Here is a 25,465-nt window from a genome sequence, read left to right as displayed (position 1 = left end):
GTCGCTGGGTGGAATGTTCCTTGGTTCACTGGTGACCAACAGAACTTGTATTTGTTCAAGATGCTCAGCTATGGTAGGTATGGATGATGGCTTCCCCATACGCAAACCAAGGGTTTATTTAGAGTACTCGCCCTCCTACGCTTCTTATTCTCAAACTAGCAGCACTATTTAATGACTAAACTATTTATATATTGACTTCAAGAGCTTTTGGCGAACAGGGTTTAGAAAAGGGGACTGCCCACTTTTGGGCAGGATCAGACGCAGAAGGACAGGGACAAAAACCAACACACAAAATTGGATCCAGGCTCATTCCTCCTACCTGGGATGAATACTCAACATCAGTGCAGCCCCAGTGCTCTACACATGCAAGGAAACCTGCTTATGGACCCTATACATCCCACCAGCCTCTCAGTGACTCAGCAGCAGATGTCAAACTTCTCAACACTTCTCCTACTTAGAACAGGCACTGCTGTGGGCGTGCACCAGCCTCATCCTCTCTCCTTCTGGGGAGGGGGGTGAATGCTCTTTGCACTGCTGTGAACATTTCCTTTTCCCACGCCCAGGGTGGGATCGAGCACACCTTCAATAGGACAAAGGGAGGTGAAGGAGACTAATGGAAGAACTCAAGGGAGAAGAAACACAAGCCAGACAAAAGCTACTGGGTAATTCCCCCAACGCCATTGCTTGTAGGAGGGGAGATGAGCATTATCTCACCATGCAACAGACACGGGACCCATCCATTGAGAGAAGTCTCAGGATGAGCAGTATCTTTCATGATGCAAACTGCAGCTTTCCTCAAGTCATGTCACTCATCCTAGATGCCACTTTGATGTGAAAAAGTTGGCCCGCCTTTCCCAACTCAGGATCCTATAAATGCACCAGTTCTCAAATTCCTCGTGGTCATTAATGGGTTTCTACATTAGCCCCAGAGGAACAGAAGTAGGTAAATTGAAGAGTTTGCCCAGCGCTCTCCAGGAAGCACGTTGTTGCCACAAAAGCCAAATGCTCTCTTCCGAGTCTCTGTTCACTCCAGCTCCTCACTAGCTAACTAGTTTGTCACATAAGCACTAAAACCCTCTCTTTGTAAACATAGAACCCAACTGAAAAGTTCATTTGTTTGAATCTCCATAAAGTTGGAGATAATCTGGACCACGATTTTTGCTTATGTAAATGTCAGCACACAAAAAATTAGGTTTGGATCAAAAAGACAAGCTGTAGTTAATACCTGAAGTAAAATGCACACATTCCTTCCCAACCTTCATTAGCTTTCTCTGAACATCTGCTGAACAAGAAAATTCCATCCATAAAAGTGACTACAGAAATTAAAAATCCTCTGAATTCTCAGGTAAGTGCATGCACATACAAAACCCTCCATTTCAAAGGGTACCCTTGTACTTCTTTGCAACCATGGGAGCCATCCAACTAGAGACAGCAAAAAGCAACAGAAAAGCAAAAAGTAAAACCCACAAGACTTTGAACTGCAATGAACTAAGGAGCAACAATAAACTTTTAGAAAGGACAAAGCACATGTACAGTTCTCAATCAGGTTTAGGCCAAAAGAAGACCAACCAGACAAATGTGGACAAACCCAAGTCTTCTCACAGGTACTTTATGAATTACAACAAGGAGAAAACTAAGCAAGGCCACTGTCTGCTGTGATGACTTCCCAATCCCATTCAGCATCCCCAAGGCACCCTTTCAACCACCATCTGAAACAAGCATCCAGAGTTGACACTTTGTGCGACCGCAATCCTAGCTAACAGTGGCTACAGAACAGTACAAGACCAGCAAGATGCATCACTTGGAAAGTGAGGAGTCATTGTAGGAGGCAGGTTGGACCACGTTTGGGACAGCTCTTCCTGCACAGAGAAGAGTAAGAGGGAGCCTGGTGTTATTTCCAGAATGACACTGCAGAGAAGTGTCATTCAAAAGGAATGATTGTGTAAAATCCTTCCTTTACCAGACCCAAGGCAGTGGTGTTTAGCTTGTTTTCATGGCCAATATTTACAGAAATAAATAAATATACATACACAAAAAATGAGGGTTGCCGTACCACAGAGGGCTGTTATTTCCAATATGCTTTACACTACACGATTCAAGAAGCAAAAACATAGCAATGATACGATCAGATTGCTCATTTGATCTTTACAGAATGGAGCTTTTTAAGAGATTCAGTTTTTTAAAGATGGCTTCAATTCTCACTGAAATCCAGCCAAGTCCTATAATGCAGAAAAAAATCCATAGCTGATTACACCCAAACTGTGTTTTAGTTTCTCTCTCTCTGGCCAAACACTTCCCGATGCTGCCTGAGGTGCAGGCTTTCCACATGCTACGTTATAGGATACTATATTCTAACATTTTGTATGTGCTAAACCACAGGTCAGATTTAAAACAAAACACAACCTTACGCAACAGAAAGAATTCTCTCCGTGGATACGTTTTGCAGAGAGCTCATCTAGGAGCATATGGTGGGTTTTGTTAGGCACTTCTCACCAGCATGCAACTTCCCTATCCTAAAAGCAAAAAAAAAAAAAAAAAAAGTGAGCTCATATTTGCACACTTCAGGTGGGCACTAGATTTTCAGCTTTAGGTATTCTTCAAGTGCTCAGAATGAACACCAATTCAGGCACAAAAAACTCCTGGCACGGAAGCCAGTCCAGCTGCCTCTGCATCCTCAGTCCTATGGACTGTCTTCAGCACACTTGACTGCTCCCTTCTAATGCCAGTGGGTGGTGATGGGGGTTCATGTGGCCCCCCACATCTTGCTCTGAACCCATGTCTTGCTGAAGCACAACACACAGACCTCACTCAGAGAGCAAAGCACATTATACTTTTCTAAAAATCACATGTACCAAATATATACTTGACCCAAGTTACATAACCGCTATGCCAGAGCTATTTTTTAGCCAGACTTACCAGTGTTGCTATAAATCACCCCAGTATGCAGAGGCCAGACAAGATGTCACATTTACGTGCTCAGCTTTCTGCCTGCCCTAAGAAAATGTTTGTGATACAGGCAACATATCTATTACCTCTCTGCCTCCCTTGGTCTTTAGGTGCATGACTGCTCTTCAGCACTAAGCAGACGCCTGTACTACACTGCAAACATACTCTGAGTGCCCACAGCAGCCTACAGACGAGACAGCATATTTGAAGCCATCCTTATGCTTGCAGCTCCTGTTACAAGCACCAGCTAGTTCCAAAAGCAGCCCTCAGAACACAATGGAGCAGGGAGTCCGACGTTAATCTCCACAGAAGAAGGGTATGACTTAGAATTTCAGCTCTCCCTCTGCATTTGCAAGAACAGTAGACGGCATCGTGATTACTTGTCCAACACCAAGGTCCTAGTATGAGGTCTCCTGTCATGAACTGCAGCTGTTGCCCCTTTTGAAACAAGTACCTAAATCTTCCTGGAGATTCCTGCCCTACCAATATCCAGAAGCAGACAGTTTCACAGTTTGATTGTAAATAACATGCAGCTTTCTCTACCTTATTCCTTGTTATTCTTTTGTTTCACCTTGTTTGTCACCCAACAGTACTGTTTTCATGAAAGTGTATAAAGTAGCAATATAAAGAACGCTGTCCTACTCAACTGTGTGCTTCTCATTTTGTATGGTGCCTTCCCCAAAGCACAAACACCACGCACCAGGAAAGGTACGTTGCATTCCTGCACCTGCCTCACATCCTCAGCGCAGAAGTACAATCAGCAATAGCTCTGATTCAGTACAGAGACACAGCGCACACCAGCTTTCAGTTCAACATGGCACAGAATCGTGCATTAGCTTCATATTCAAAACTCAGAGGGAATCACACTGACGTTGGCAAAAACATTAACTCTGCTAATTCTGACACACAAAAACTTGCAGTCATTAACGCTACAGAAATTGGAAGCAATAAACGGGACTCTTGATTGAGATTACATTCCCAGTTGTGAATCTATGGGGAACAATTTAAAAAAAATTAGCTTCCACAGTCAGTGTTTTAATTGGATACCTCACCTAGATTTCTTACATCTTTACAGCATGTTTCTCTATCCCGCACGGCATCTTTAAAACTCCTTCTACATCTCAGAACTACTGAACCTGGTGAGATTTTTATAGCATAGTGAAGGGATTTCTATTAAGAGAAGCATTACTTTAGATTTTAATTAGCAGCTGTCAATGCTGAGCCATAGGAAATACTGAATAGTTTCCTTAACTTATTAGATAAAGTGCATTTTGCCTTCTGACCTTCTGCACTTAAATCACACAATGTACTTTAGCCGTTTAAAAACTCCCTTCCAAAAAAACAATTCCGTAGTAGTAAAAGCCATTCCCTCAATCAATATCCAGTGTGCTGCTCCAACCCATATTTACCCACTAAACACCCTTCTCATTTGATGCAGAAATCATGACACTGTAATTTCCTGACCGCTACTATAAACCTGAAAGACACCATTACATTATTACAATTTCCTCCCATCCTATGCAAGGTACTCTGAGCTTTAAACACAAACTGAACTCGGAAACCAGATACTGAATTGATTCAGTCCGTTGAGACTCCATTCGCACAATAATACAGGAGAAAGCATGGCTCTGTCACGCAAACTTCAAGCAAGCCGTGCACCCGCTCTTTGCCCCGATTCACCACCCGCGACCATACCCAAAAGGCATTAAGAGCAGGAGAACTATTCCTACCATTCAGCTGCCTGTAGACTATATCTTCCAGGAGAGAGAGTCTCTTCAGCACTGCATCCTGAATGGAGCTGATGCCGTGGGCTGTCAAGTTGGCCACTTCTGCCCTGGGATGGATGTCATGGAAGGTGTCACCGCTCTTGGCCGTGATGGGTCTACACTTTGCCAAGAAGAGGACGAAGCCAGCCACCGCGATCAAGTTTAACACCAGCAGGACTTTGACTCTCCTCAAAGAAGCCATCAAACTTCCCGAGGGGCACCGCCAGCCGCCGCACTGCCTGCAGGGGCTAGGGGAGCGGGCCGGCAGCCGACCGCCGCTGCGCGCACATCCCACGCCGCCGCACGGCGCGGGGGGCTGCGCGGGGAGCGGCGCGCCCCAGCCCGGCCCCGGGCTCGCCGGACGAGCCGCGGCGGGGAGCGGAGGGCTGCGGGGCGCCGCCGAGGAGAAGCGCCGCTCGCCGAGGCGCGGCGGAGCCCGCCCCGGGCTACGGCCCCGCAGAGGAGACGCCGCCGGGGCCGCCCGCCCCGCTCCGCCCGCCGCCGCGCTGCCGCCGGCGCAACTTCATGCCCCGCGCAGGGCGCCCGCGCCTCGGCTCCGGGGCGGCCGCGGGGCCGAAGAGCCCTGCGGCAGCGCCGCCGCCGCCGCCGCGCCTGCCTCCGCCGGCCGCGCGGGGGGGCGCGGGGCCGCTCCTGCGCTGCGCGGACGGGGCATGCCCCGCCGGCCGCTGCCGCCCCGCCCCGGCCGGAGCCGCCGCCTCGCTGCACCGCGGCGGGGCGGGGAGCAGGGGGCGGGCGCGGAGCGGCGCGGAGCTCCCGCCCCTCTCGGGGCACGGGGAGGTGGGGGAAGAGGGAAAGTCACCGCGGCGGATCCACCCCCCGCCCCACGACCCGCCGCGGGCGCGCAGGGCCGGCAGGCTGCGGCAAGCGCCGCTCCGCGCACCGCCCGCGCCTGCGGAGAGCGGCCCCGCCGCGGCCCGGCTGCCGGGAAATCCCGGGCTGGAGGCCCCAGCACGGCACGGGGCCGAGAAACGCTCAAAGCTGCGTGCTCGGGAGCTGAGCAGCCGCGTGGGCGGCGGGGCCGAGCCGGGCAGCGACGCCCTCCATGCCCCCCCCTCCCGCCAGTGACCGCGGGGGACGGCGTGCCCTGGGCATCCACCGTTCCAGCCGCTGCCAGCGCGGTAAGGTAGCAGCTCTAAGGAACACCTGGGCATAACGCGGTTATATTTAGAAAGGGATCGTCGCGAAGAACTCACGTTTGCTGTCCCGTTTCACAGAAAGTTTCACCGCCCTCCAGGCTGATGGCGTGGTCCTTCCGTGAACTTCGCTCCCCGGCTTTCCTGGATGAAACTTTATCCTCTCCCTTGGAAACGGGGCTTTCTCTACACAGGCATTCGATCCCAAATGAAGCAAGCCATCCTGCTTTCCTGTGTCTCCCCAAACACTCTGTGTCAGTGCAAGGCATTGGCTTTAGAGCTGTCACCTTCTATGCTTCAAACATTAAAACGAGGTAGCGTTAAACATCATAAACTAGAATTCACATCCAAAGTTTTAATGCCAGAATGTTGAATACCCTCATCTGAGAGGACAGCTACTAGTAGACCAATTTATTTAGAGCTTTATCTGTTTGCCACAGTTAACCCTGCTTTTCAGAAAGATGACATGAACGTGGATTAGAAATTCAAACAGCGTTGAGTCATTGTATCCTACAAGGCCACTTTTCAAGATGTAAGAATATCCCCTCTCACCTTCAAGCCATAATTAAAAAAAAAAAAAAAATCAATGCCATGGAAACAAACCTAAAATTGCTTTAAAGGATTTTGAGTTTTAATTTAGTACTAGCTGCACATGAAATCTTTTTGGTTTCAATGTTTAGACCCAGGACACTGCTAGAAACCTGAAGAGGAGAGACAGGCACATAACTCATAGTCAGACCCTAAAATAACACAGTCAGTCCATCATCCACACTCAGGTTCATTGTTCTTCTAAGAGGGTAGAGATGTGAATGATTTTGGTGACGTCATGCTACAACTACCTTACAGATTCCTGAAAGCCATGAAAGCTTTTTGCTGGCACCAAGGGGAAGCTTATCATGACACCTCCAGGTTTGGGGGTTCTTCTCAAGTGTTTGGGCACATGATAAACAGAAGAGTTTTGTTTCCAGAGCTGTCAACTGAGATTTTTTTTTCTCTATCAATAAAAGCACCCTTTATTATAAAAACAAAACAAATGCAAACAAACAAAACCCAACACAACTTTGCAGAGTTGTTTACCAAAAAGGGAAGGCACATGGCCTCAGACTATCAGGAGCAGAAATGTTTGTGCAAACAGAAAACTACCTGCTGCTTATTTTAAACAGTCTCCAATAAAAAAGACCCATTCCTGCTACTCCTTCATTGTGCAGCACTCCCACTGAAGTCAGCGTCGTTGCATTGCACAGAAACAGCAAGATCTGTTTTAATTATAAAACAGTGGTTGGAAAAAGCTAGATTTAAAGAAGTTCGGCACATGGCTATTACATATGATCCTAATGCAAGCAAAAAAATTAAAAATCTTAGTATCTTAAAAAAAAAAAAAAAGACAATGTGAGAGTTTGAAGCAGCTCCTTGCTGAAGGACAGGGAGAGCATTTTTTCCCCCCTCCCCCCAAGAAAGGAACAGAATTAAGTCCCCAAAGAAAGCAGGGAAGGAGGGAGAAAGCCACAACTCACCTTATGGTGACCCTGTGGTGCTGCGTATAGTTACAGGACACCCGGCTGCTGTGAGACTGCGTGGTCCCACTGAGGACAGCACACCAGGACAAAATAAACATGCCCAAAAACCTATAGGAAAAAAAAAATAAAATTATACCCTGTGTAGGAAATAGTATGAGTGCTAAAAATTAAGAGTACATGTGTTCACCAGCTAGCCATACAACCTCCCTGCCCTATCCAGGAGGATTACCTTCAAAAAACTTTCCCAGGTATCTGTCATTGTTGGTGCTTTTCTTTATATAAAGGGTAGAACTAAAAAAGTACAGACTTTGAAGCCCTGCTAGCTGACAACAAATGGCCATCACCTGGGAAGTTCACCAACCCAGCTGCAAAACATCTCTATTACAGAGGAGAAAGGTTTTCTGCTGCTGACCTCACAGGGAGGAGGTGCAGCTAGGCACGTTCTTCACCTTTGCAAAACTCCTGAGATGAATCAGCATTTGCCTTTCAGGGGTGGAGGGACACCTTATAAAAAACTGTTCCCCCCTCTCCTGACCAGGTTTGCAACATTACATGTTCCACGGGACTCCTTCCACTGTGCTAGTCTTCGCAGCATAATTTTCCCACAATTTCTTTTACTGAGAGGAAGTAAAGAATTATTTCAGTTTTGCTCAGTCATCCTACAATTGCTTCTGACCTGATGATCAAATTTTAGAAACTGCTAGAGCCCCAAACCCAAAGAATTAGCACCAACCATTATGTGCCCTTTAACAGCATGTCCTGAGCAACGACCACTAGCACACTCTGCCTGAGACTTGGCCAACGCTATCATATTACCAAATAGCCTGATGCTACCTGCATCATCAAGAGTTGCAGTATTATCTACCAACGGATACCTTTATAACTCCCCTAAAGTGACATGGGAGAAAGCAGCATGCTTTAGATAATAAAAAACAGTAAGGACCAAAAAGTCCAAAGATGGACACCAACAGGATATGGCTGTAGGAGACCAGAAAAGGTTATGCTTTGTGGCATAAGTCTTGACAACAGTGTCCCACACGCCCCATAACCATTATTTCATTTGAGCTTTGCACACTGCTAGATTGAACAAAATTAAAATAACAAATACAAAATAGTAGTTTGCTATAGACGTGAAAAGGTTTGTCAAGACCCCATTCTCCAAATCAGGGTTTCAACAAGGAGTAGCTCAATCTCCACTGGAGTGTTTGGAGTAGTTGGGGTTTTTTCTCATTTTTTCCATTTTCATTACATTCCTAGAAAAAAAAACATGAACCATTATTACCAAACAGAGAAGAACTAAAGGGTATTTATCAGTATTGGGGAGAGAAGATCCGTTTGCATATCTAATAGAAAAATTCTATTTTTGCCCAATACAGTGGAGTTCTACCAACAGCACACACACGCTTTTCAAGTGCTAGCCAAAATAATTACTTCTCTCCTTCTGTGGGAGAAAAAGAATCCACTAAATCATGAATATTCAATGGATTGATTAATGACATAGTAATCCTTTAGCTAAAATCTCTGCTCCTTAAAATACAGTGAACACTAGCTGCCAGTTACAAGAAGAATTAAAAATACAAAAATAACTCGGTTTCCAGAAATTATCTCATCCTGATCGCTTTAGAAGTATATGATGGTAGTAGGATACCATGACACACCTGGGGCAGACTCTCTTCACATTCTGGTAGATGTAAACCAGGCAGAAAAACTGGGTTTCTTGCTACTTACTGGAGCCACTGCCAGCATCATACATTCTCCAGGGCACACAGCAAAGGTGCCTTCCCCTCAGCTCCAGCTCAGTCCTCTCCCACCTGCTCCCAGGGCTGGCAGGGAGTGAGGGTGTTGTGGGAGCGGGGCAGGGGGGAGCGTGGTGTGGGCCTGCACCCACCTGGAGAAGTCTAAACACCTACATTTCCAGCCTTGTAAACACCAGCATAAGAAAACAGATGTTTGGGTCATCTTAGATAAATTTGCTTGAACTGCATAAATTAGGCTTTCTGTGACTTTGAATCCCTGTATGAAAACCATGATCTGCAAGAGGAAAACACAAAACAACAGCAACAACAAAACCCCCACAAGGGTTCAATTTAAAGCCATGAGCTGTTCCCTCAAAATCTTCAAGTTCTGGCTGGAGTATTGTTAGTGCAATTGGGTTTCTTCTTTGTTTTCAGGCTTCAGGTGGTCCTCAGGAGTTGCCAGTCTTTCCTTTTTCTCTCGGGCTCTTGAGAATTCCTGATTATTCAGTTTTAATTTTGTTTCTTTGCTGCCCAAAACCACCTCTAAGAAAGTCCTCCCCCATCAGGTCAGGTGAATTTAAGCCTCCATATTGCCTATAAGCTCTTTGTTTTTCGCACTGGTGTTTTCTCGGTGCAGGAATCTGCTCCATGAAGTACTAGTGGCTTCTGCAGGAGGCATGAAGTGTGTACTTGCCTGCTGGCAACAGGTTCGGAAGAGTAGTTGCAACACGACCTGCAGCATAAGGCCTCGTTGCATGCAGAGCTGCGGTCCCATGCTGTTCCAGAAAGCACAGTAGTGCTGGTGTCGCGAGGGTCACCAACATCATTAAATTTCTCCATACCCCCAGTTTATTGGCTCGATCCTGTGAAATGAGTAAGCACTTGCAAAAAAAGATATGTTTCTTTTTCAGAAGCTAATATTAAAAAGTTGATGGCACATTGTCTGCTCTCCCTGGATTCATTTTTGACAGTAATTTAGTCAATTTAACATCAAGGAGTGAACGTTTATCTCCAGCCTTAAAATTTTCCTCCACTATGGGAACAGCTAACTCACAAAAGTAACTTTCTTCAGTTTTATCTTCAAAGTTTGGGAACATATTTAGTTCTACATTACAATAACTCTATTCATATTTCATGAATTTTTTAAGTTCAGACTGTGAGCATGGACAGCTCATCACTGACACATCAGGGAAATGCTGTGAAAAAACAAGGAACTTATTGTACTTTTAGCTTATGAGATTGCTTTATGGTTCCCTCAAGGATATTAAAAACAGATATTTGCAATGGTTATCAATAAGTATCTTTCAGAATCAGCATTTCTAAAGCTTCTAGAATGGCTTCAACTCTTGACTGAGTTTAGAAATGAAAGAACTCGCTCAGAAAAAGCAAAATCATAGCTTAAAGCTCAACTACTCTTCAGTTTTGCTGCTTTGAACTTCAGTATTGAGCTTGATGACCAAGCTTAGGTAATTTTCTTATTAAAGCTGGTTAGAAAATTTCCAGCTTCTTTCTCAAATAACAGAGGGGAAGGGAGAAGAACAAGTTCACTGAAATTTTGACAAATGATTGAAAAATAAGAAAATACATTTTAAATATTGACTTTTTGTGTGACTAGAAAAAAATTCCATGCCTTTTTTTTTGGATTGTTTTTTTTTTAATTACAGAAGATAAATATATGGCCCATATTATTTCAGCACCTTGTCGTGGTTTAACCCCAGCCAGCAACTAAGCACCACGCAGCCGCTCGCTCACTCCCCCCCACCCAGTGGGATGGGGGAGAAAATCGGGAAAAGAAGCAAAACCCGTGGGTTGAGATAAGAACGGTTTAATAGAACAGAAAAGAAGAAACTAATAATGATAATGATAACACTAATAAAATGACAACAGTAATAATGAAAGGATTGGAATGTACAAATGATGCACAGTGCAATTGCTCACCACCCGCCGACCGACACCCAGCCAGTCCCCGAGCGGCGATTCCCCGCCCCCACTTCCCAGTTCCTATACTAGATGGGACGTCACACGGTATGGAATACCCCGTTGGCCAGTTTGGGTCAGGTGCCCTGGCTGTGTCCTGTGCCAACTTCTTGTGCCCCTCCAGCTTTATCGCTGGCTGGGCATGAGAAGCTGAAAAATCCTTGACTTTAGTCTAAACACTACTGAGCAACAACTGAAAACATCAGTGTTATCAACATTCTTCGCCTACCGAACTCAAAACATAGCACTGTACCAGCTACTAGGAAGACAGTTAACTCTATCCCAGCTGAAACCAGGACACACCTAATCATCTCATAGATGAGAACATCTCAATTGAGCCAGGGAATACTATTGTTTCTTCATGTTACATGTGCAAACAAAAAGATACCTAAAGAACTTTGAAAAAGTGGCCTTTAAATTCCCAAGGAAATCAAGAGATGACAAAACCAACCTGGGCAGTATCAAACCAAGAGCCTTTAGTACAAGAGCTCAGTTTGCCACCAGCCTCTGAAGTTCAAGGCTAACACACTCAGCTGATAGCCCCTTCATCAGCACTGCAGTACATCCATGCCAGTGAAAAGCAGGGAAATCCAGAAAGATCCCCAAAGCCAACATGCAATATACCTCTGTTCCTATTAAAATCGGGGTTGCCTTTCATGTGACTGTCAGAAGTGCAGATCTAAGTGCAATGAATATGTAGACAAGAAGTCAGTTTGCTTGGATATAATAAAACCTTTCAGGGTTTAGTTTTCTCCCTAAAAGCCTGATCTCGCTTCCTGAAGCAATCTGGCCTCTGTTACAGCAGAAGAGATCCTAGAAATGGAGTATCCCCTCTCTGCTGCTCATTAAGCCTGGCTCTGATGACTTTCTAGATGCTACAGTACATGCTCAAGAATAACTTATTATCCCATGCCTTATATCAAGTATTCGGCTTAAGGTCAGGACTCAAAGCCTTTTCTGAACCCCTGGACTCCTGGGGGTGCAAGGCATGGCTCTCCCCAGCACCCTGCTCCCCCCAGCAAGAGCAGTGCTGGGGCAGGATGGTGGTTCAGAGTCATGGAGACTGCACTGAAGATACGTACTCAAAACTTGACCATGGTGCAGCCACAGGTATCAATGGAAAACTGACAGCTGCTTTTTCTCCTTACCTATGACAGGTCTCCATGTATTGAGGTAAAAAATAAAAAGAGTGTCGTCTTAAATAAAGAAAACCAGCAAAAAAAAATTACTGTCAGTTTTACAAGCCAGTGTGCATGAATACTTGCTTCTTCACGTCTTCTCATGTAATTCTTTTTTTAGATAATTAAGATATCTCTTGCACTAGATTTGTGCTTAAACTATATTACAGTCATGCTAGGGCAGCTTTTATCCTGCTGTGATTATGAATGGTGGGCTGACCATCTGGAAATAATACACTATTTTAACCTTAAAAATTTAAACCTCCCAATAAAGAGGTACCACAGATTGCAACAACTGCTTAATGAATGCTAGTCTGTGTACTGCATCACACTAATTAAATATCATTGATAGATATGAATAAAATTCTTGTTACAGAACTTAAAAGATACTTCTCACAAAAATTTCAAGAGGTCTGCATCCCAGCAAAAAGAATAGTTCAAAGCAGTTCTTAACATTTAGAAAATCAAGTAGGTCAAGAAACAGACATATATATACACTTTGAATTAAACAACTGAATTTCCCTATCAGGTAGCCTTTTGTTTTATTTTGCAAATATGCATATCAACTGTTTTACAAGTTCCCAAAACATACCAAGTGCATGTCTCAGCAATACCTCATAGATAAATACAAGGTGCTGTGTATCCTTGTTGAGTTCAATGAAAGGTAGAGTGGGGAAAAAAACAAAACAAACAAAAAAAACCACCAAACTGGATTTTATTCCAGATTTGCTGTTGATTCATTGGGTGTCCCTAGGCAAAGTGCCCAGAGCTGAGTTTTCAGGGTAGTCATGGATCAAATATTCAGACACTCAGCTGAGGGCTACAGTTTCAGCAGAGCTCCACTCTGCATGTAAATCCCAGCGTGCTGAGCCATTCTGAACAGCTAGTGCCTATGTAGAAAGGGAGCTCTTTGGTAGATCTGCCCTCTTGCACAAATACTGCACAAACTCACATTCTCTGCTGCCAACTTCATATTTTTAGGCAGCCCTAAGAAATGTATTGAAATCCTCCATTCAGCAATGGTGCTGAAATATTCTCCATCACCTGCCATGGGTGCTTAGTTTGGGAGGTGGGGTCCACAAAACTCAGTATGGAGGCTCCTGAAAGCAGTTCTTTTCAGGTAGGAGTCTCCTTTTTATCGCAAATATTCTCAGCTATGAAGTCATTCAGGACAAAACCCTGTCTCCTCCTCCTGTTTAATGTCTAGGTGAAACTGCTGTAGGAGATTTGGGACAATACAAACCAGAGTTTTGGCTGTATTGTGCTTTCTCGTCAGGCTGCACAATGCAGGAACATGGGAGGAGGATGACCCGCTACAGCTGAGTCTACTCCGCTCACACTAGTCACTGGATGGTGGAGCTGCAAAGGAAAGCAGATCCCAAGGCTGAGTAAAACCTATAACTTCCTCCATCAAACGAAAACTGGTGCCCAAAATAGGCTGCGATTTTCTCCCAGTTATAAAAGCAGGATTCAAGCAATCGTCTCTGTCACCAAGCACAGCCCACCCACATCCTGATGAAGCACCATTCCAGCCACTGCCAGATGCAAACATCTCCACAGGTATCTCCAGCCTGATAAAACAGTTGTGAGCCTTGGTACCTGACAAGTACAAACTGCCTGTTTTCATATGGTCTAAGTAGTTATTGAGTTACCCTGAAGGGATTGTTTTTAGCTTTGAAGATTGCTGCTTTCGTTTCAGAAGAATGGCCAGAAAGATCTTCTGTTTTCTTTCCAACAATAGCATTTGTTGTGGGTGAAGGATATGACATCTTTAAGGAAGCAGAGAGAATTACGCGCTAGACCCTGCCTCTAAAATGCATCCCCTGAAGGAACATACATCTGCATCTAGGGCTGAAGATCTTGCAGAGAAGAGTGTTTTTTTAAAGGGAAAAAAAGCTGTGCTGAGCCTATCCAGTTCTCTCTCCTTTGGTGCATCTCATCATAGCACCTGGGTGTTTCCCCTTTTCTCCACACAGAAGGGGAATAAAGCATTAAGAGATGGAGGGATTCACTCAAGTCGCATCCATAGTTTGCAACAGTGCAAAGAAACACATGTGTCCGCAGCCCTGCCCTTGCCCCAGAAGTGCTCTGCCTTTTCCTTGCCCTGCACGAGCCACCTGCTCAAGGACCGGTAGCAGAGCAATGAATGTACTCCGAAGGTCCTCCTTTCGCACTGCCTCAAAAATCACATTAAGTGAAAAATCAGTGAAGGTGAATCAAATGGATGTCATTTTCTCAGTGCTATTGCTACCAAGTGCATGCTCAAGGTTTGCCAGCAACTTCGGCTCAAGACAGAGTTATACCATTCTTGCTGTTCGTTACATTAAGGCCTGTATGCCTCTAGTAAACCAGTTCTGCAGCACTTCAAGCTTTCGGCTTGCTGGCTTCCTCACTCACTGTACGTCCTGCAGTCATTCCTCCTCACTCACTAGCAATGCTGCACTTCAAAGACCAGAGGAACATCAGAGAGAGACACTGCAGTGCTTTGTTTTCTTCTCTCCTTAACTGCTTTTTTAGCATTTTAAAACACAATGCACTCATGAAAGCTTGTAAAATTCCTCATAAAGTTTACTGTGCCACAGGATTATAGAATACCTCTTGGAACTATGGATAAACAGCTAATCTTGGATCTGTCACCAGAAAGCACTAATATATTTCAAAAAGCTATTAGCCCTTAAACCAAAAGCAACACAGAATTTGATTTAGGGCAACAGGCTATAAAACACTGAAATTGTTTGGCAACTCTGCATTGAAAGCAGGTGGAAAAAGCTGTAAGAGCCCTGGCATTTATTTTATTCTGCTATTTAAAACATATTTTACATAGTTTCCAAAATGTGTGCATGAAAACTAACATTAAGTAAGGATACTTGAAAAAACTGTTGAACAATTCATTTACCACACATTTTCAGGAAGCAGAACACCATTCATTATGTTACACAAGAAGGCAGGGAAAGGCAGTAAATACTACATACAAAAAATAATAAATTATAAATAGCCTTTACATTTTTTTATGACATCATATCTTTAAGGAGCTTTAGAGCATTCAACACTGACCATAACCTCCAGATGAGCAATACCCATTTTGTGGATGGAAACACTAAAGCGCACCTATTAATCCTAAATACCCTGGTTATTTCTGAAGGGCTTAGCGACAGGAATGGCTGGGCCGACGTGGGATGGTGGGACAGGGAGGAAAGAGTATTTGGGGAATGCAAGGAGGAAATACAGTTTTTGATTCTCACGTGTAAAGCTAAAGCCTAAAAATGTTTCATACCTTGCTTCTTTCCCTGGTCTTTGTAAGTACCTGGTCTTATCCTTTCCTTTTGCCAGTGGATGCAGGTCATCAAACAGAAAAGAGGAGGAAGGTGAATTTTCTGGGAAAGACGACACGAAAAGACCAGGCAGGTGGAAAAATGCTTCAGGTGAGGAGTGCAGGATTTACCTTCTCACAGAGATACTTTAATCAAGTATTTTGAGTGAGGTGATCTTTAAGCTCCTCAAAGCCTGAAAGAAATGGAAAACATGAGCAGGATGTGAGTTTCTAGCTTGTGGCAGTGTGCTCGAGTCTCCTGTTTGAGACAGCAGAGCTGGAAATGGCGGATGAAACCGAGCAGCACAGCCAGGACCATGCACCAGCAGTGATGCTGTTCCAGTGTGGGTTTACTCGTGGCCTGGACAGTGTGTTTGCATATTCTACACAGAGTAATCACTGCAGAAAGGCTAATACTCAAGGGAAAGATATTTTTGGTATTCCTCTGAGAACTAACCTACTATATGCAACAATTCCTGCCCCCCCCCCCCCCCCGCAATGATACATGCATCTCAGAGCCTTTTAAGCGAGGGAGATATCAGAATAATTAACCAGACCATTGCTGCTCTAGTATTCCTGCATCAGCAAATGTTGGGGCATACAACTTACCAGCATAGTGGTGTGCCTCTGATCTTTACATGAGGCTTTGGTGTTTGCTTTCTATCAATTAGACACACATATCTACAAGAAAGCACTGAATTCTAAAATTTTGTCAAAACCAGGTTTCAGTAATAAAGAAATTATGCCTTCAGCATCCCTTCATTCAACAGACTGTAAGCAGTATGGAGCTGACCCATTCCACAGTGCTATTACTAGCAGTATAAAAATTTCAAACAGAAAGTACTTGAGGTACAGAGGAGACAGTTCTGGAAAGAAAGAAAGGTTATTATGACCCACAGAGATCATAGTAAATAAGCAGGAACAAGATCCACAGGACTGAGAGGCTGAACAAATCCCAACAGCACCTCTGCAAACTGCTTTGCTCTCACTGGGAAACATCTTCCCATTTCCAGAATTCACATAGAAAAGCCACAAGGTTTGGCTATTCAGAAATGCTGTTCACAACTACTCCAGGGCAAATTCACACCAGGTAAGACAGGACAGCTAATACAGGATGTATATTTTTCATTTTCAGTATTCAGCATTTTGGTGTTCAGAAACAGGACAGCACAAAGGTAGGAAGAAGGATTCTTTGACATAATTTTGACCATCTCCATCTCTGACACTGTAAGCCCTCTTCTGCACCAGCTGGATACAGAGAAAGGCATGTGCACACAGGAAACAGGCCTTTGGACAGTGAGATGCATGTGGCATAGCTCCAAGCAAACATGTATGCCTGACTATCCCTGTTTTGTGGGTAATGCGGTAGAAGAAGCTTGCTTTCAAACTGGGCATTTGTAATCTTGAGCAAAAAAATTCCATGGATGGTTTTTTCTGCCTGTACAAAACTGCATCAAGTAAAAACTGAGTAGGTCATTTTGAAATTATATATATGCATACATTTAAAAAAACAAACCAAATAAACAGAAAAGCTACTCACTCGGTTTAGCTACTAAGCTGCCTGTAGTGGTTCACTACAGATGAAGGACGAATCACAGACAGGATCACAAGAACTATTCAATAGGTTAAATTCAATAGGCTAAGAAGTGCACAGAGTACACCAGCTATCACTTTCCAGGATTAACAGAGAGAGAGGTGCCACATACAAATTATTTTGCAGTCTAGCTAGAGTACATCTCAAGATAACTGAAATTAAGGACTTCAGGTCTTAAGCTTACCAGTTACAGCTACCAGTTGGAAGGCCCGGTCTCCAGAGCCCTGCAGACACAGAACTGCCTTTGGAGTTGGACATCCACGCACTGAAAAATTACTTTCTCGAGACTCCTGATGCTTAAGCACACCTGACTCCAAGCACATGGACAGTCCTGTTGAAGTCAATGATGCCACTCATTTAGACAAAATGTACTACATCAGTTAAGTGCTGAGAGAACTTGCATCCCAAGTACTGGGTTTTGGAATAAAGCTTTTGACTGGGGTGGGGGTGGGGGGTGTCAGGGAGGGGAGGAGGAGTGTAGAAAAGTTACTCAGAGCAATTCAGTGAATAAGAAAACACCTTTTACTGAATTTAATTATTGCATTTGTGAATTGCTTGCAAAGATACATTTTGTTTCTTTTGCATGGATTGTCTCAGTAGTGCAATAAGAACCTGAAGGCATATACTATAGCCTGTTAATCATTCTTGTGCAAATAGCCAGGACAATACCTACATATAACTCAAACCCATTTAAGCCCCATATTTAAAATTTGACTACAGTAGTTCACTGAAGTGAATCACATGAGTAATCAGTATGTACAAGTCTGTGTTTGAGTTGTCTTGCTGTTTATCTAGTTCCATTCTGGCTTATGAGATCATTTGTGATGAACCGCTACAAGGTCACAACATTAATTTGGACTACAATTCAATCAGGGAACAAAATAAATTTTTACATACTACATGTAATGAGCCAAGAACGGGTTAATTTTAACTAAGTTAATGTTTAATAAATGGTTATTCAAATGCTATGAACTCTAATATCTTGATAGATCTACTTATAAAAATGACAATTCTCTAGCTCATATTAACTAATCATATTCAAGCTATTCATGGCTATAATTTATCAATTATTCAGGAACCCTCGACAATTAGACTTCAGGTTAAAAAACACTCATAATGCAAAACAGCTTTCTGCAAAATTTCTGAATAAGCACATCAACTGACCATTCACAAAAAGTATAGAGAGTCTATATACCTCCAGTATGGGCATCCTACACAGAACTCAATGCAGAAAGGTTAAAATATTTCTGTGTATAGTTGATTCTGCTGCTGAACAAAAGCATGCCTGAATCTCTCTTTTTTGATGCAGGGAGTCTGGAAAGGATCTGGTTTTAAACTCTGCCTTGGGTGGGATAATGAATGGTCTTTCAGCTGCATTAGCAAGGAGGAAGGCTTGTAGGCAAAGCTTTCAGCTTTTCTTGTAGGTGTAGCTTTAATCACTGGGGACTGTGCTGAGACAAATAAGCCTGTTGATGTAGTATTTCTCTGAAAAAAAGAGCTTGTGCTGCTCCTTTAAAGAGCTGCCAGTGCCTGAAACAACATTATATCTATATTTATGTGTATATATAAGTATTCTGCTTAGAAAGAACATCTAGGTCATGTTTTCCGTACTGATCTACCTTCCATCTGCATTATCATGGGCACTTTCACAGAAGCAAGAGCCTTATTAGGGATCTCATCTGCTACTGCTGCTTATTCCCTTAACTGAAGTTTAACCCTCAGTAGTGTATTGGGTTTGCATGGCAAGGTTTTGGTAGCAGGGGGGTTACCGGGGTGGCTTCTGTGAGAAGCTGCTACAAGCTTCCCCTCTGTCTGACAGAGCCAATGCCAGCCCGCTCCAAGACAGACCTGCTGCTGGCCAAGGCTGAGCCCATCAGTGACACTGGTAGTGCCTCTGGGATAACTTACTTAAGAAAGGGGGGAAAAAAAAAAAAAAAAAAGCCACTCTGCCCAACTGCAGCCAAAAAGAGGAGTGAAAATATGTGAAACAACTCTGCAGACCCCAAGGTCAGTAGAGAAGGAGGGGGAGGAGGAGCTCCAGGTGCCAGAGCAGAGATCCCCCTGCAGCCTGTGGTGAAGACCATGGTGAGGCAGGCTGTCCCCCTGCAGCCTATGGAGATCCATGGTGAGGCAGGCTGTCCCCCTGCAGCCTATGGAGATCCATGGTGGAGCAGATATCCACTTACAGCCTGTGGAGGACCCCACGCTGGAGCAGGTGGATGCCCGAAGGAGGCTGTGACCCCATAGGAAGCCCATGCTGGAGCAGGCTCCTGGCAGGACTTGTAACCCTGCAGAGGACCCACGCTGGAGCAGTCTGTGCCTGAAGGGCTGCAGCCCATGGAAGGGACCCACATCGAAGAAGTTCGTGGAGGACTATCTCCCGTGGGAAGGACCCCACACTGGACCAGGGCAAGAGTGAGGAGTCCTGCCCCTGAAGAGGAAGGTGCAGCAAAGACAACATGTGATGAACTCACCCCAACCCCCATTCCCCGCCCCCTTTGCTGCTGCTGGGTGGGAGGAGGGAGAGAAAATCAGGAGTAGAGTTGAGCCTGGGAAGAAGGGAGGTGTGGTGGGAAGGTGTTGTAAGATTTGGTTTTAGTTCTCATTACCCTACTCTGATTTGATTGGTAATAAATTAAACTAATTTCCCCAAGTTGAGTCTGTTTTGCCCATGACAGTTATTAGTGGAATGATCTCTCCCTGTCCTTACCTCGACCCACGAGCCTTTCATTATATTTTCTCTCCCCAGGCCTGCCAAGGAGGGGAATGATAGAGTGGCTTTGGTGGGCACCAGGCATCCAGCCAGGATCAACCCACCACAGTAGACATATCTTTTTCATTTCCCCAGCAAGCAAGCAAAGGTTATCGGCTTGCCCAGGGGAGGAGAGTTGAATTTCAAGGGAAGGGAAGAACACCTAAGCAAAGACAAACAAACAAAAGATTTCATAAGGTATCATTAATAAATGACAGGTCAACCAAAGAGATATTTTCCCATATGCTTCCCATATGATCCTTAAATAAAAACCTTACTGGGCTCTGCAATTGCTTGTATATAGCTAGGGATAAAGGCATGTTCAAAGGGAATACTGGAGGCTAAGAATGTAACATCGCTCACCTTCAATATAAGCCATGGCTATAAAATACAACACTTTTATGGCACATTAGATATAAGACACCTAGGTAAACAGTGAAAGCCATCATCCTCCACCCATTATCTGGATTTTTGTTATGGACTATTATTTGACATCTTTATTTATACTGGGTAGCGCTTTACCTAGTAAAGCCTATTTATATCCCTGGAACGGATCACAAAGTAACTTTTAACTTGTTACGGATAAGAATAGCAAAGCCTGGTCTTCTGTAAGTGTATTAAATGCAACATACCTCTAGTGTATCTGTTATATTTACAGTGGGTTTTCAACTGGCAGTTTTAGCCCTCTTCCAAATCCTGAATCCACGACGATTATTATTAAAGAGCATGCCATTACTTTTCAGCCAGCAAGAGGCTTGTGTTTTGCAGCTGCAGCTTGACTCAGTACTTCAAGGTCCAACACCTGCTGCAGCAGGCTGCAGGTTCACATGCTAATTCTCATGTCATGTGGTATCCTGTTACAAACCAGTGTTTATAGCTGTATTGGGTCTGGCTGAGATGGAGTTAATTCTCCCCATAGCAGCCCTCATAGCACTGTGCTCTGCATCAGCAGCTAGAAAGGTGTTGATAACACACCAGTGTTTTGGCTTCTGCTGAGCAGTGCTGGCACAGCATCAAGGCTGTCTCCCCAACATTTTTGCCCCCCCCCCCCCCCCCCAAATGGAAGGCTGGGGCAGGGCAAGATCTCGGGAGGGGACATAACCAGGACAGCTGACCTAAACTAACCAAACAGATATTCCATACCATATGACGTCAGCTCAGATATAAAAGCTAAGTAAAGGGAGACGTAAGGGGGGCATTTTTGTCTTCCGGAGCAACCACTACGCGTACTGAAGCCCTGCTTCCCAGGAAGTGGCTAGACATCGCCTGCTGATGGGAAGTAGAGAATAATATCATTTGTTTTTCTTTGCTTTCGCGCGCGACCTTGACTTTCACTTTATTAAACTGTCCTTATCTTGACCCACAAGCCTTTTGTTATATTTTCTCCCCCCTGTCCAGCTGAGAAGGGGGAGTGATAGAGCGGCTTTGGTGGGCACCTGGCATCCAGCCAGGGTCAACCCACTACAATAGCACACCTCAAAACTAGAGGCAAACAACAAGAGGAAAAAAATGGCCTGTATGCAAGGAAAATGGTGTTGGCTAGTATTTGAAGGAAGGTGATCTAGAATCCTTTAGGAGGAAGAGGAGGAGGATACTCCAGAAGATATAACCAGCAATTAAGATGATATTGAAGCTGTTATGACTGTTGCACTGTATAGCAATGTCCTCACCAAACACCACGATGACATTTGCATTCAAATGTTAATATCCACCGCAGCAACTGAGGAATGCCCCAGGCCCAGATTGGTCACAGGCAAAACTTCCACCAACCCAGGAAAGGCCAACAGCAATCCCTACGATTTTACATGGTATGCCCATGCTCAAAGACGTACCCCACACTAAGCTGTGCTCACAACCCTGCCAGAAAGTCCAATATGTATCAATGTTATTCAAAATTACATGCATTTTATAGTGGTTTTAGGTTTTGCTTTTTTTAAAATCTGAAATAATACATCAAGGCCAATCCAGCTTTGAGTAGCCAACAATTAGAATAACCAACAAACATCGAACCCCTGCTAAGTTGCAAAGGGCACATCCCTGACCTAAAGACGAGGATGCATGAGTGTAATAACATCACATCACAGCCCTTCAGAGCATATAGCAACTGACACCAAGGGGAAAGGGAAGATCTTTAGTACCTCCTTGCCCACTCTTCCTCAGGTAAATCCTTACCTGTTAATGTCTAAGTGCATCAGAAGCAGACTTTGGTGGTAATTTATAAAGAGCCACAAGTGAGAGCCTGTGAATGCAACATCTTGATTCTTTTCAGAGAAGAAAGCGTAAGGCGGGAGCTACACCTGAGGCTGCCAGACTGACAGCGCTGCAATTAGCCCATACACATGCCCTAGGAGGAACCTTACAGTTCAGCACAACTCCCTTAAAGGGCAGCATTATTCAGACATTATCAAGCATTTGTCTTTGATCCACACAGTTCATGTATGTACTTGTCTGGTGCATATTAACTTGTACAAGGTGGCTAAGTATTTTCTTTTTATTTTCATTTGATGCTTTGCCTGCCTAGCACTCTCTGTGGCTTACATAAACAACACAGAAGTCCAAAACAGTGATGCCACTGAACACCCAACACTGCTTTGCTGTCCTCTGTACAGCATCCTTGCTGAGGTGCCCTTGTAACCCCCAGTGAAAGCCCCATTTTTCAGAGTATTTTAAATAGCTTCCTTCTGCCACAGAGCACTTCACAGCATGGGATAGGACCTCCTCCTGGCTCATCAGGTTTAATTACCTATGAAACTGTCTGATATCAGCACTTTTATTAAGGGATCATGCCCACAGCATTAATTAATCCAACAGACCAAAGTGGATATCAGATCTTCATTTCTAAACAACATGTTGAGGTTTCCCAAGCGTCCTATAGTGAGAGCAGGAGAGTCCAGATCCATGACACTGCCTCTAGACCCTCCTTCCTCCTCCTCCTCAAAACCCTTCTCCAAGGGACTTTATCCCCAAATCAAGCCTGAGAGATTTTACTTGTCTCAGCTGCAGATACTCCACAGGAACAAGGCAATTATTTGAAAAACCAAATCCCAAAGCATTTTCTGGGTGGGTTTTTTCTGTTTGCCTTTTAATTGCCAAGCCCTTTATTATATATACATTAAATAAAATGTTACTCACTGACAGGCTTAGGTAATTACTGAGCAAAGGAAAACAATAAATCTGTAAGAAAACAAGATACTTTGCAGAGATGATAAATTAGGGTGAAAAATGCTCAAATTGCACAAAATGCTTTCCAGGAAAGTTTAAGTTATATTGTATTATTTGCAGTTGCTAAAAATGTGAGGCATAGAAAGATGCTTTCTCTTCTCCCCCACCTGTATTTACTGATGAGGATCATTAAGAGTGAACTATTGAAATGTGTCTGCAAGGAGAGTCTGGGCTTGTTTACCTAGGTGTGGTGGAGCAGGAGAGAACAGCAGGGCCCCTTGCAGTGCAATGATCTGAAGTGCTGAAGCTTTTTAAGTCAGCATGAGGGACAGATGAGCAGAAGGGTTGCTCACGGTCCCTGGGGACAAACAGCATCACTGTGGGGTATGGCGCAGCAGCATTGGCAGAGCATGCAGTTAGCACTGAGGTATTGGATACAGACAATAGCCTGGATTAGCTTGGCAGCCACCACATATATGAATTTCTGCAATACTGTATCTGCATGCAATTAGAAAAACAATAAAGCTCAAAGAAGCCAACCCTACGTCAAAGCTACAGCAGAGACCTTTTTAGCCTGATGGTAGCAGTGATGGCACCAAAATGCAGGGCATATGTTTATTAAATTTATCGTTCCTCCCAAATCACCTACATGTTTGCACCACAGTTTCTCATAGATTCACATATCCCCATTTTTTCATCTCTCAACACTGGGATTTTGCATCAGCTCTTGAAGATTAGTGCAAATTATCTTTTTTCCCCTCAGTTCAGAGAAAAATGAGGTGAACAAGGGAACCTAATACAGCAGCACCAGAAGCAACTTAGTAGTGACCTACTTCTTTGTGACAAGGAAGCAGAAATGAAGGGGATGATGTCCCAAAGACCACAGTGCCAGGTGACATCTCATGCACCACCAGCTCAATCTACCACTGAGTTTTTGGGAGAGAGCTGCAGAAGGCTGCTGTTGTACTATAATGTGAAAGAAAATTCAGGCATGAAATAATTTGAGCCAATTCATGGCACTCAGAGTGCTGCACGTTTTTCCCTTTGAGTAAAACAAAAACTGTGGAATCGATTTCTCTGAGCCAAACATCTCATGTGACAAATACAAAGTTACTTTAAAATATCTGGCAGCTTTTCTCTCCTCCAACTCAACATAAGAATTCAAATCATCTGGGACACTCAAGCTAAGAGCTAAAGCAAAAGGAGAAGATGTGCAATTATAAAGGCCAATTTGAGGCTAGAGAGGGTTGGTTATATTCCTATTTCCCCTGTCTTGAAGATTGTTATACTGTGACTAACATACTCCAGAAAATACAGCATGAAGTTTACATTAGGAAGATGTTTGGGTTCTTTCCTGCAAATATACTAACAGCAGCCACCACTAGAATTTTACCATTCTCTTTAGCTGTAGCCCTGCAAAAAATTGAAACCTTACACATTCCCTTTTGTGACATCTAAGTCTTCAATATCAAAGCAAGAGTCTTTTAGAATATAAAACAATGTTTCAGACATCACAGCTTGATATAATATTTGGATTTTTTCTTGTGATGGCATCTGTGTATTTACAAACTGGCAATGTACCACAGTTCCTAAGGGAGCAAAACTTATTTCCTCAACTAATCTCCTTATTGAGAGAGCAGTGGAGATCTTAGCAAATATGCTGAGCTATAAAAGCTTTTATCCCTGGGACAAAGCACACCAAACTCTGATGCACTACATTCATTAGACAGAGTTGAGGGAAGCACGATCAGTCCTCCTGGCTCTGACAGTAAGAATATTCCAAGCCTGCATTCAAAGCCCCATCCAGCTGCATGTGAAACCCATCCCAAAAGCTGTGGGATACTAAAGCATCCGGACACAGCCTCCTGTTCCTCACCAGAAGCAGCCTATACATGCAGAGAACCACTGCTGTAATTTACAGAATGCTTTTATCAGAGCCCAGACATCAAACAAGCTCTGCTCAACTTTAGTTTTATACTCATCACTGGAATAACCTCACAATGTGGAAATTCCTTAATTCCAGTAGAGGCAAGCTCTGAGCACAGCATGCAAATATGAAACAGGAAGAAAAAATCGATCCTCAATACAGGCTAATTGACTCATGCAAGGCAATGTATATCAGGCAACAGCAAATCTGAATTCCAGAAAACTCAGGCTGAATCTCTGCATCCTATGCTCTGTTCAATCTCTTATTAAAGTCAAGGGAAATTCAGATAAATAAGAGATTCAGCAACTGCCTTTTCATCTGAAGTTCAAAAATCCACAGTTACTTCTCCAGAGGAGTTTCTCCAGATCTGATTGCAAGGATATTTCAAGCAGGGAGCCTGTATTCCTGGGTTATAAACTCCAAGCGGGAATTTATATGAACATCAA

General features: G+C 44.0%; 1 protein-coding gene across 1 annotated transcript in view; it reads right to left on the bottom strand.

Moving 5' to 3' along the window:
* Positions 1–5,029, bottom strand: part of GALNT17 (polypeptide N-acetylgalactosaminyltransferase 17) — a 215,620-nt gene extending 210,591 nt beyond the window's left edge. The window contains exon 1 of the mRNA XM_052804258.1: positions 4,677–5,029. Coding sequence (XP_052660218.1) covers positions 4,677–4,914 — 238 coding nt within the window. The 5' untranslated portion in view covers positions 4,915–5,029. The remainder of the gene's footprint in view (positions 1–4,676) is intronic.
* Positions 5,030–25,465: the final 20,436 nt, after the last annotated feature.

The sequence above is a fragment of the Harpia harpyja genome, chromosome 12 (genome assembly GCF_026419915.1).
Source record: "Harpia harpyja isolate bHarHar1 chromosome 12, bHarHar1 primary haplotype, whole genome shotgun sequence".
Lineage (NCBI taxonomy): Eukaryota > Metazoa > Chordata > Aves > Accipitriformes > Accipitridae > Harpia > Harpia harpyja.
The sequence above is the reverse complement of the archived record's forward strand: the minus strand, read 5'-3'. Positions and strand labels throughout refer to the sequence as shown.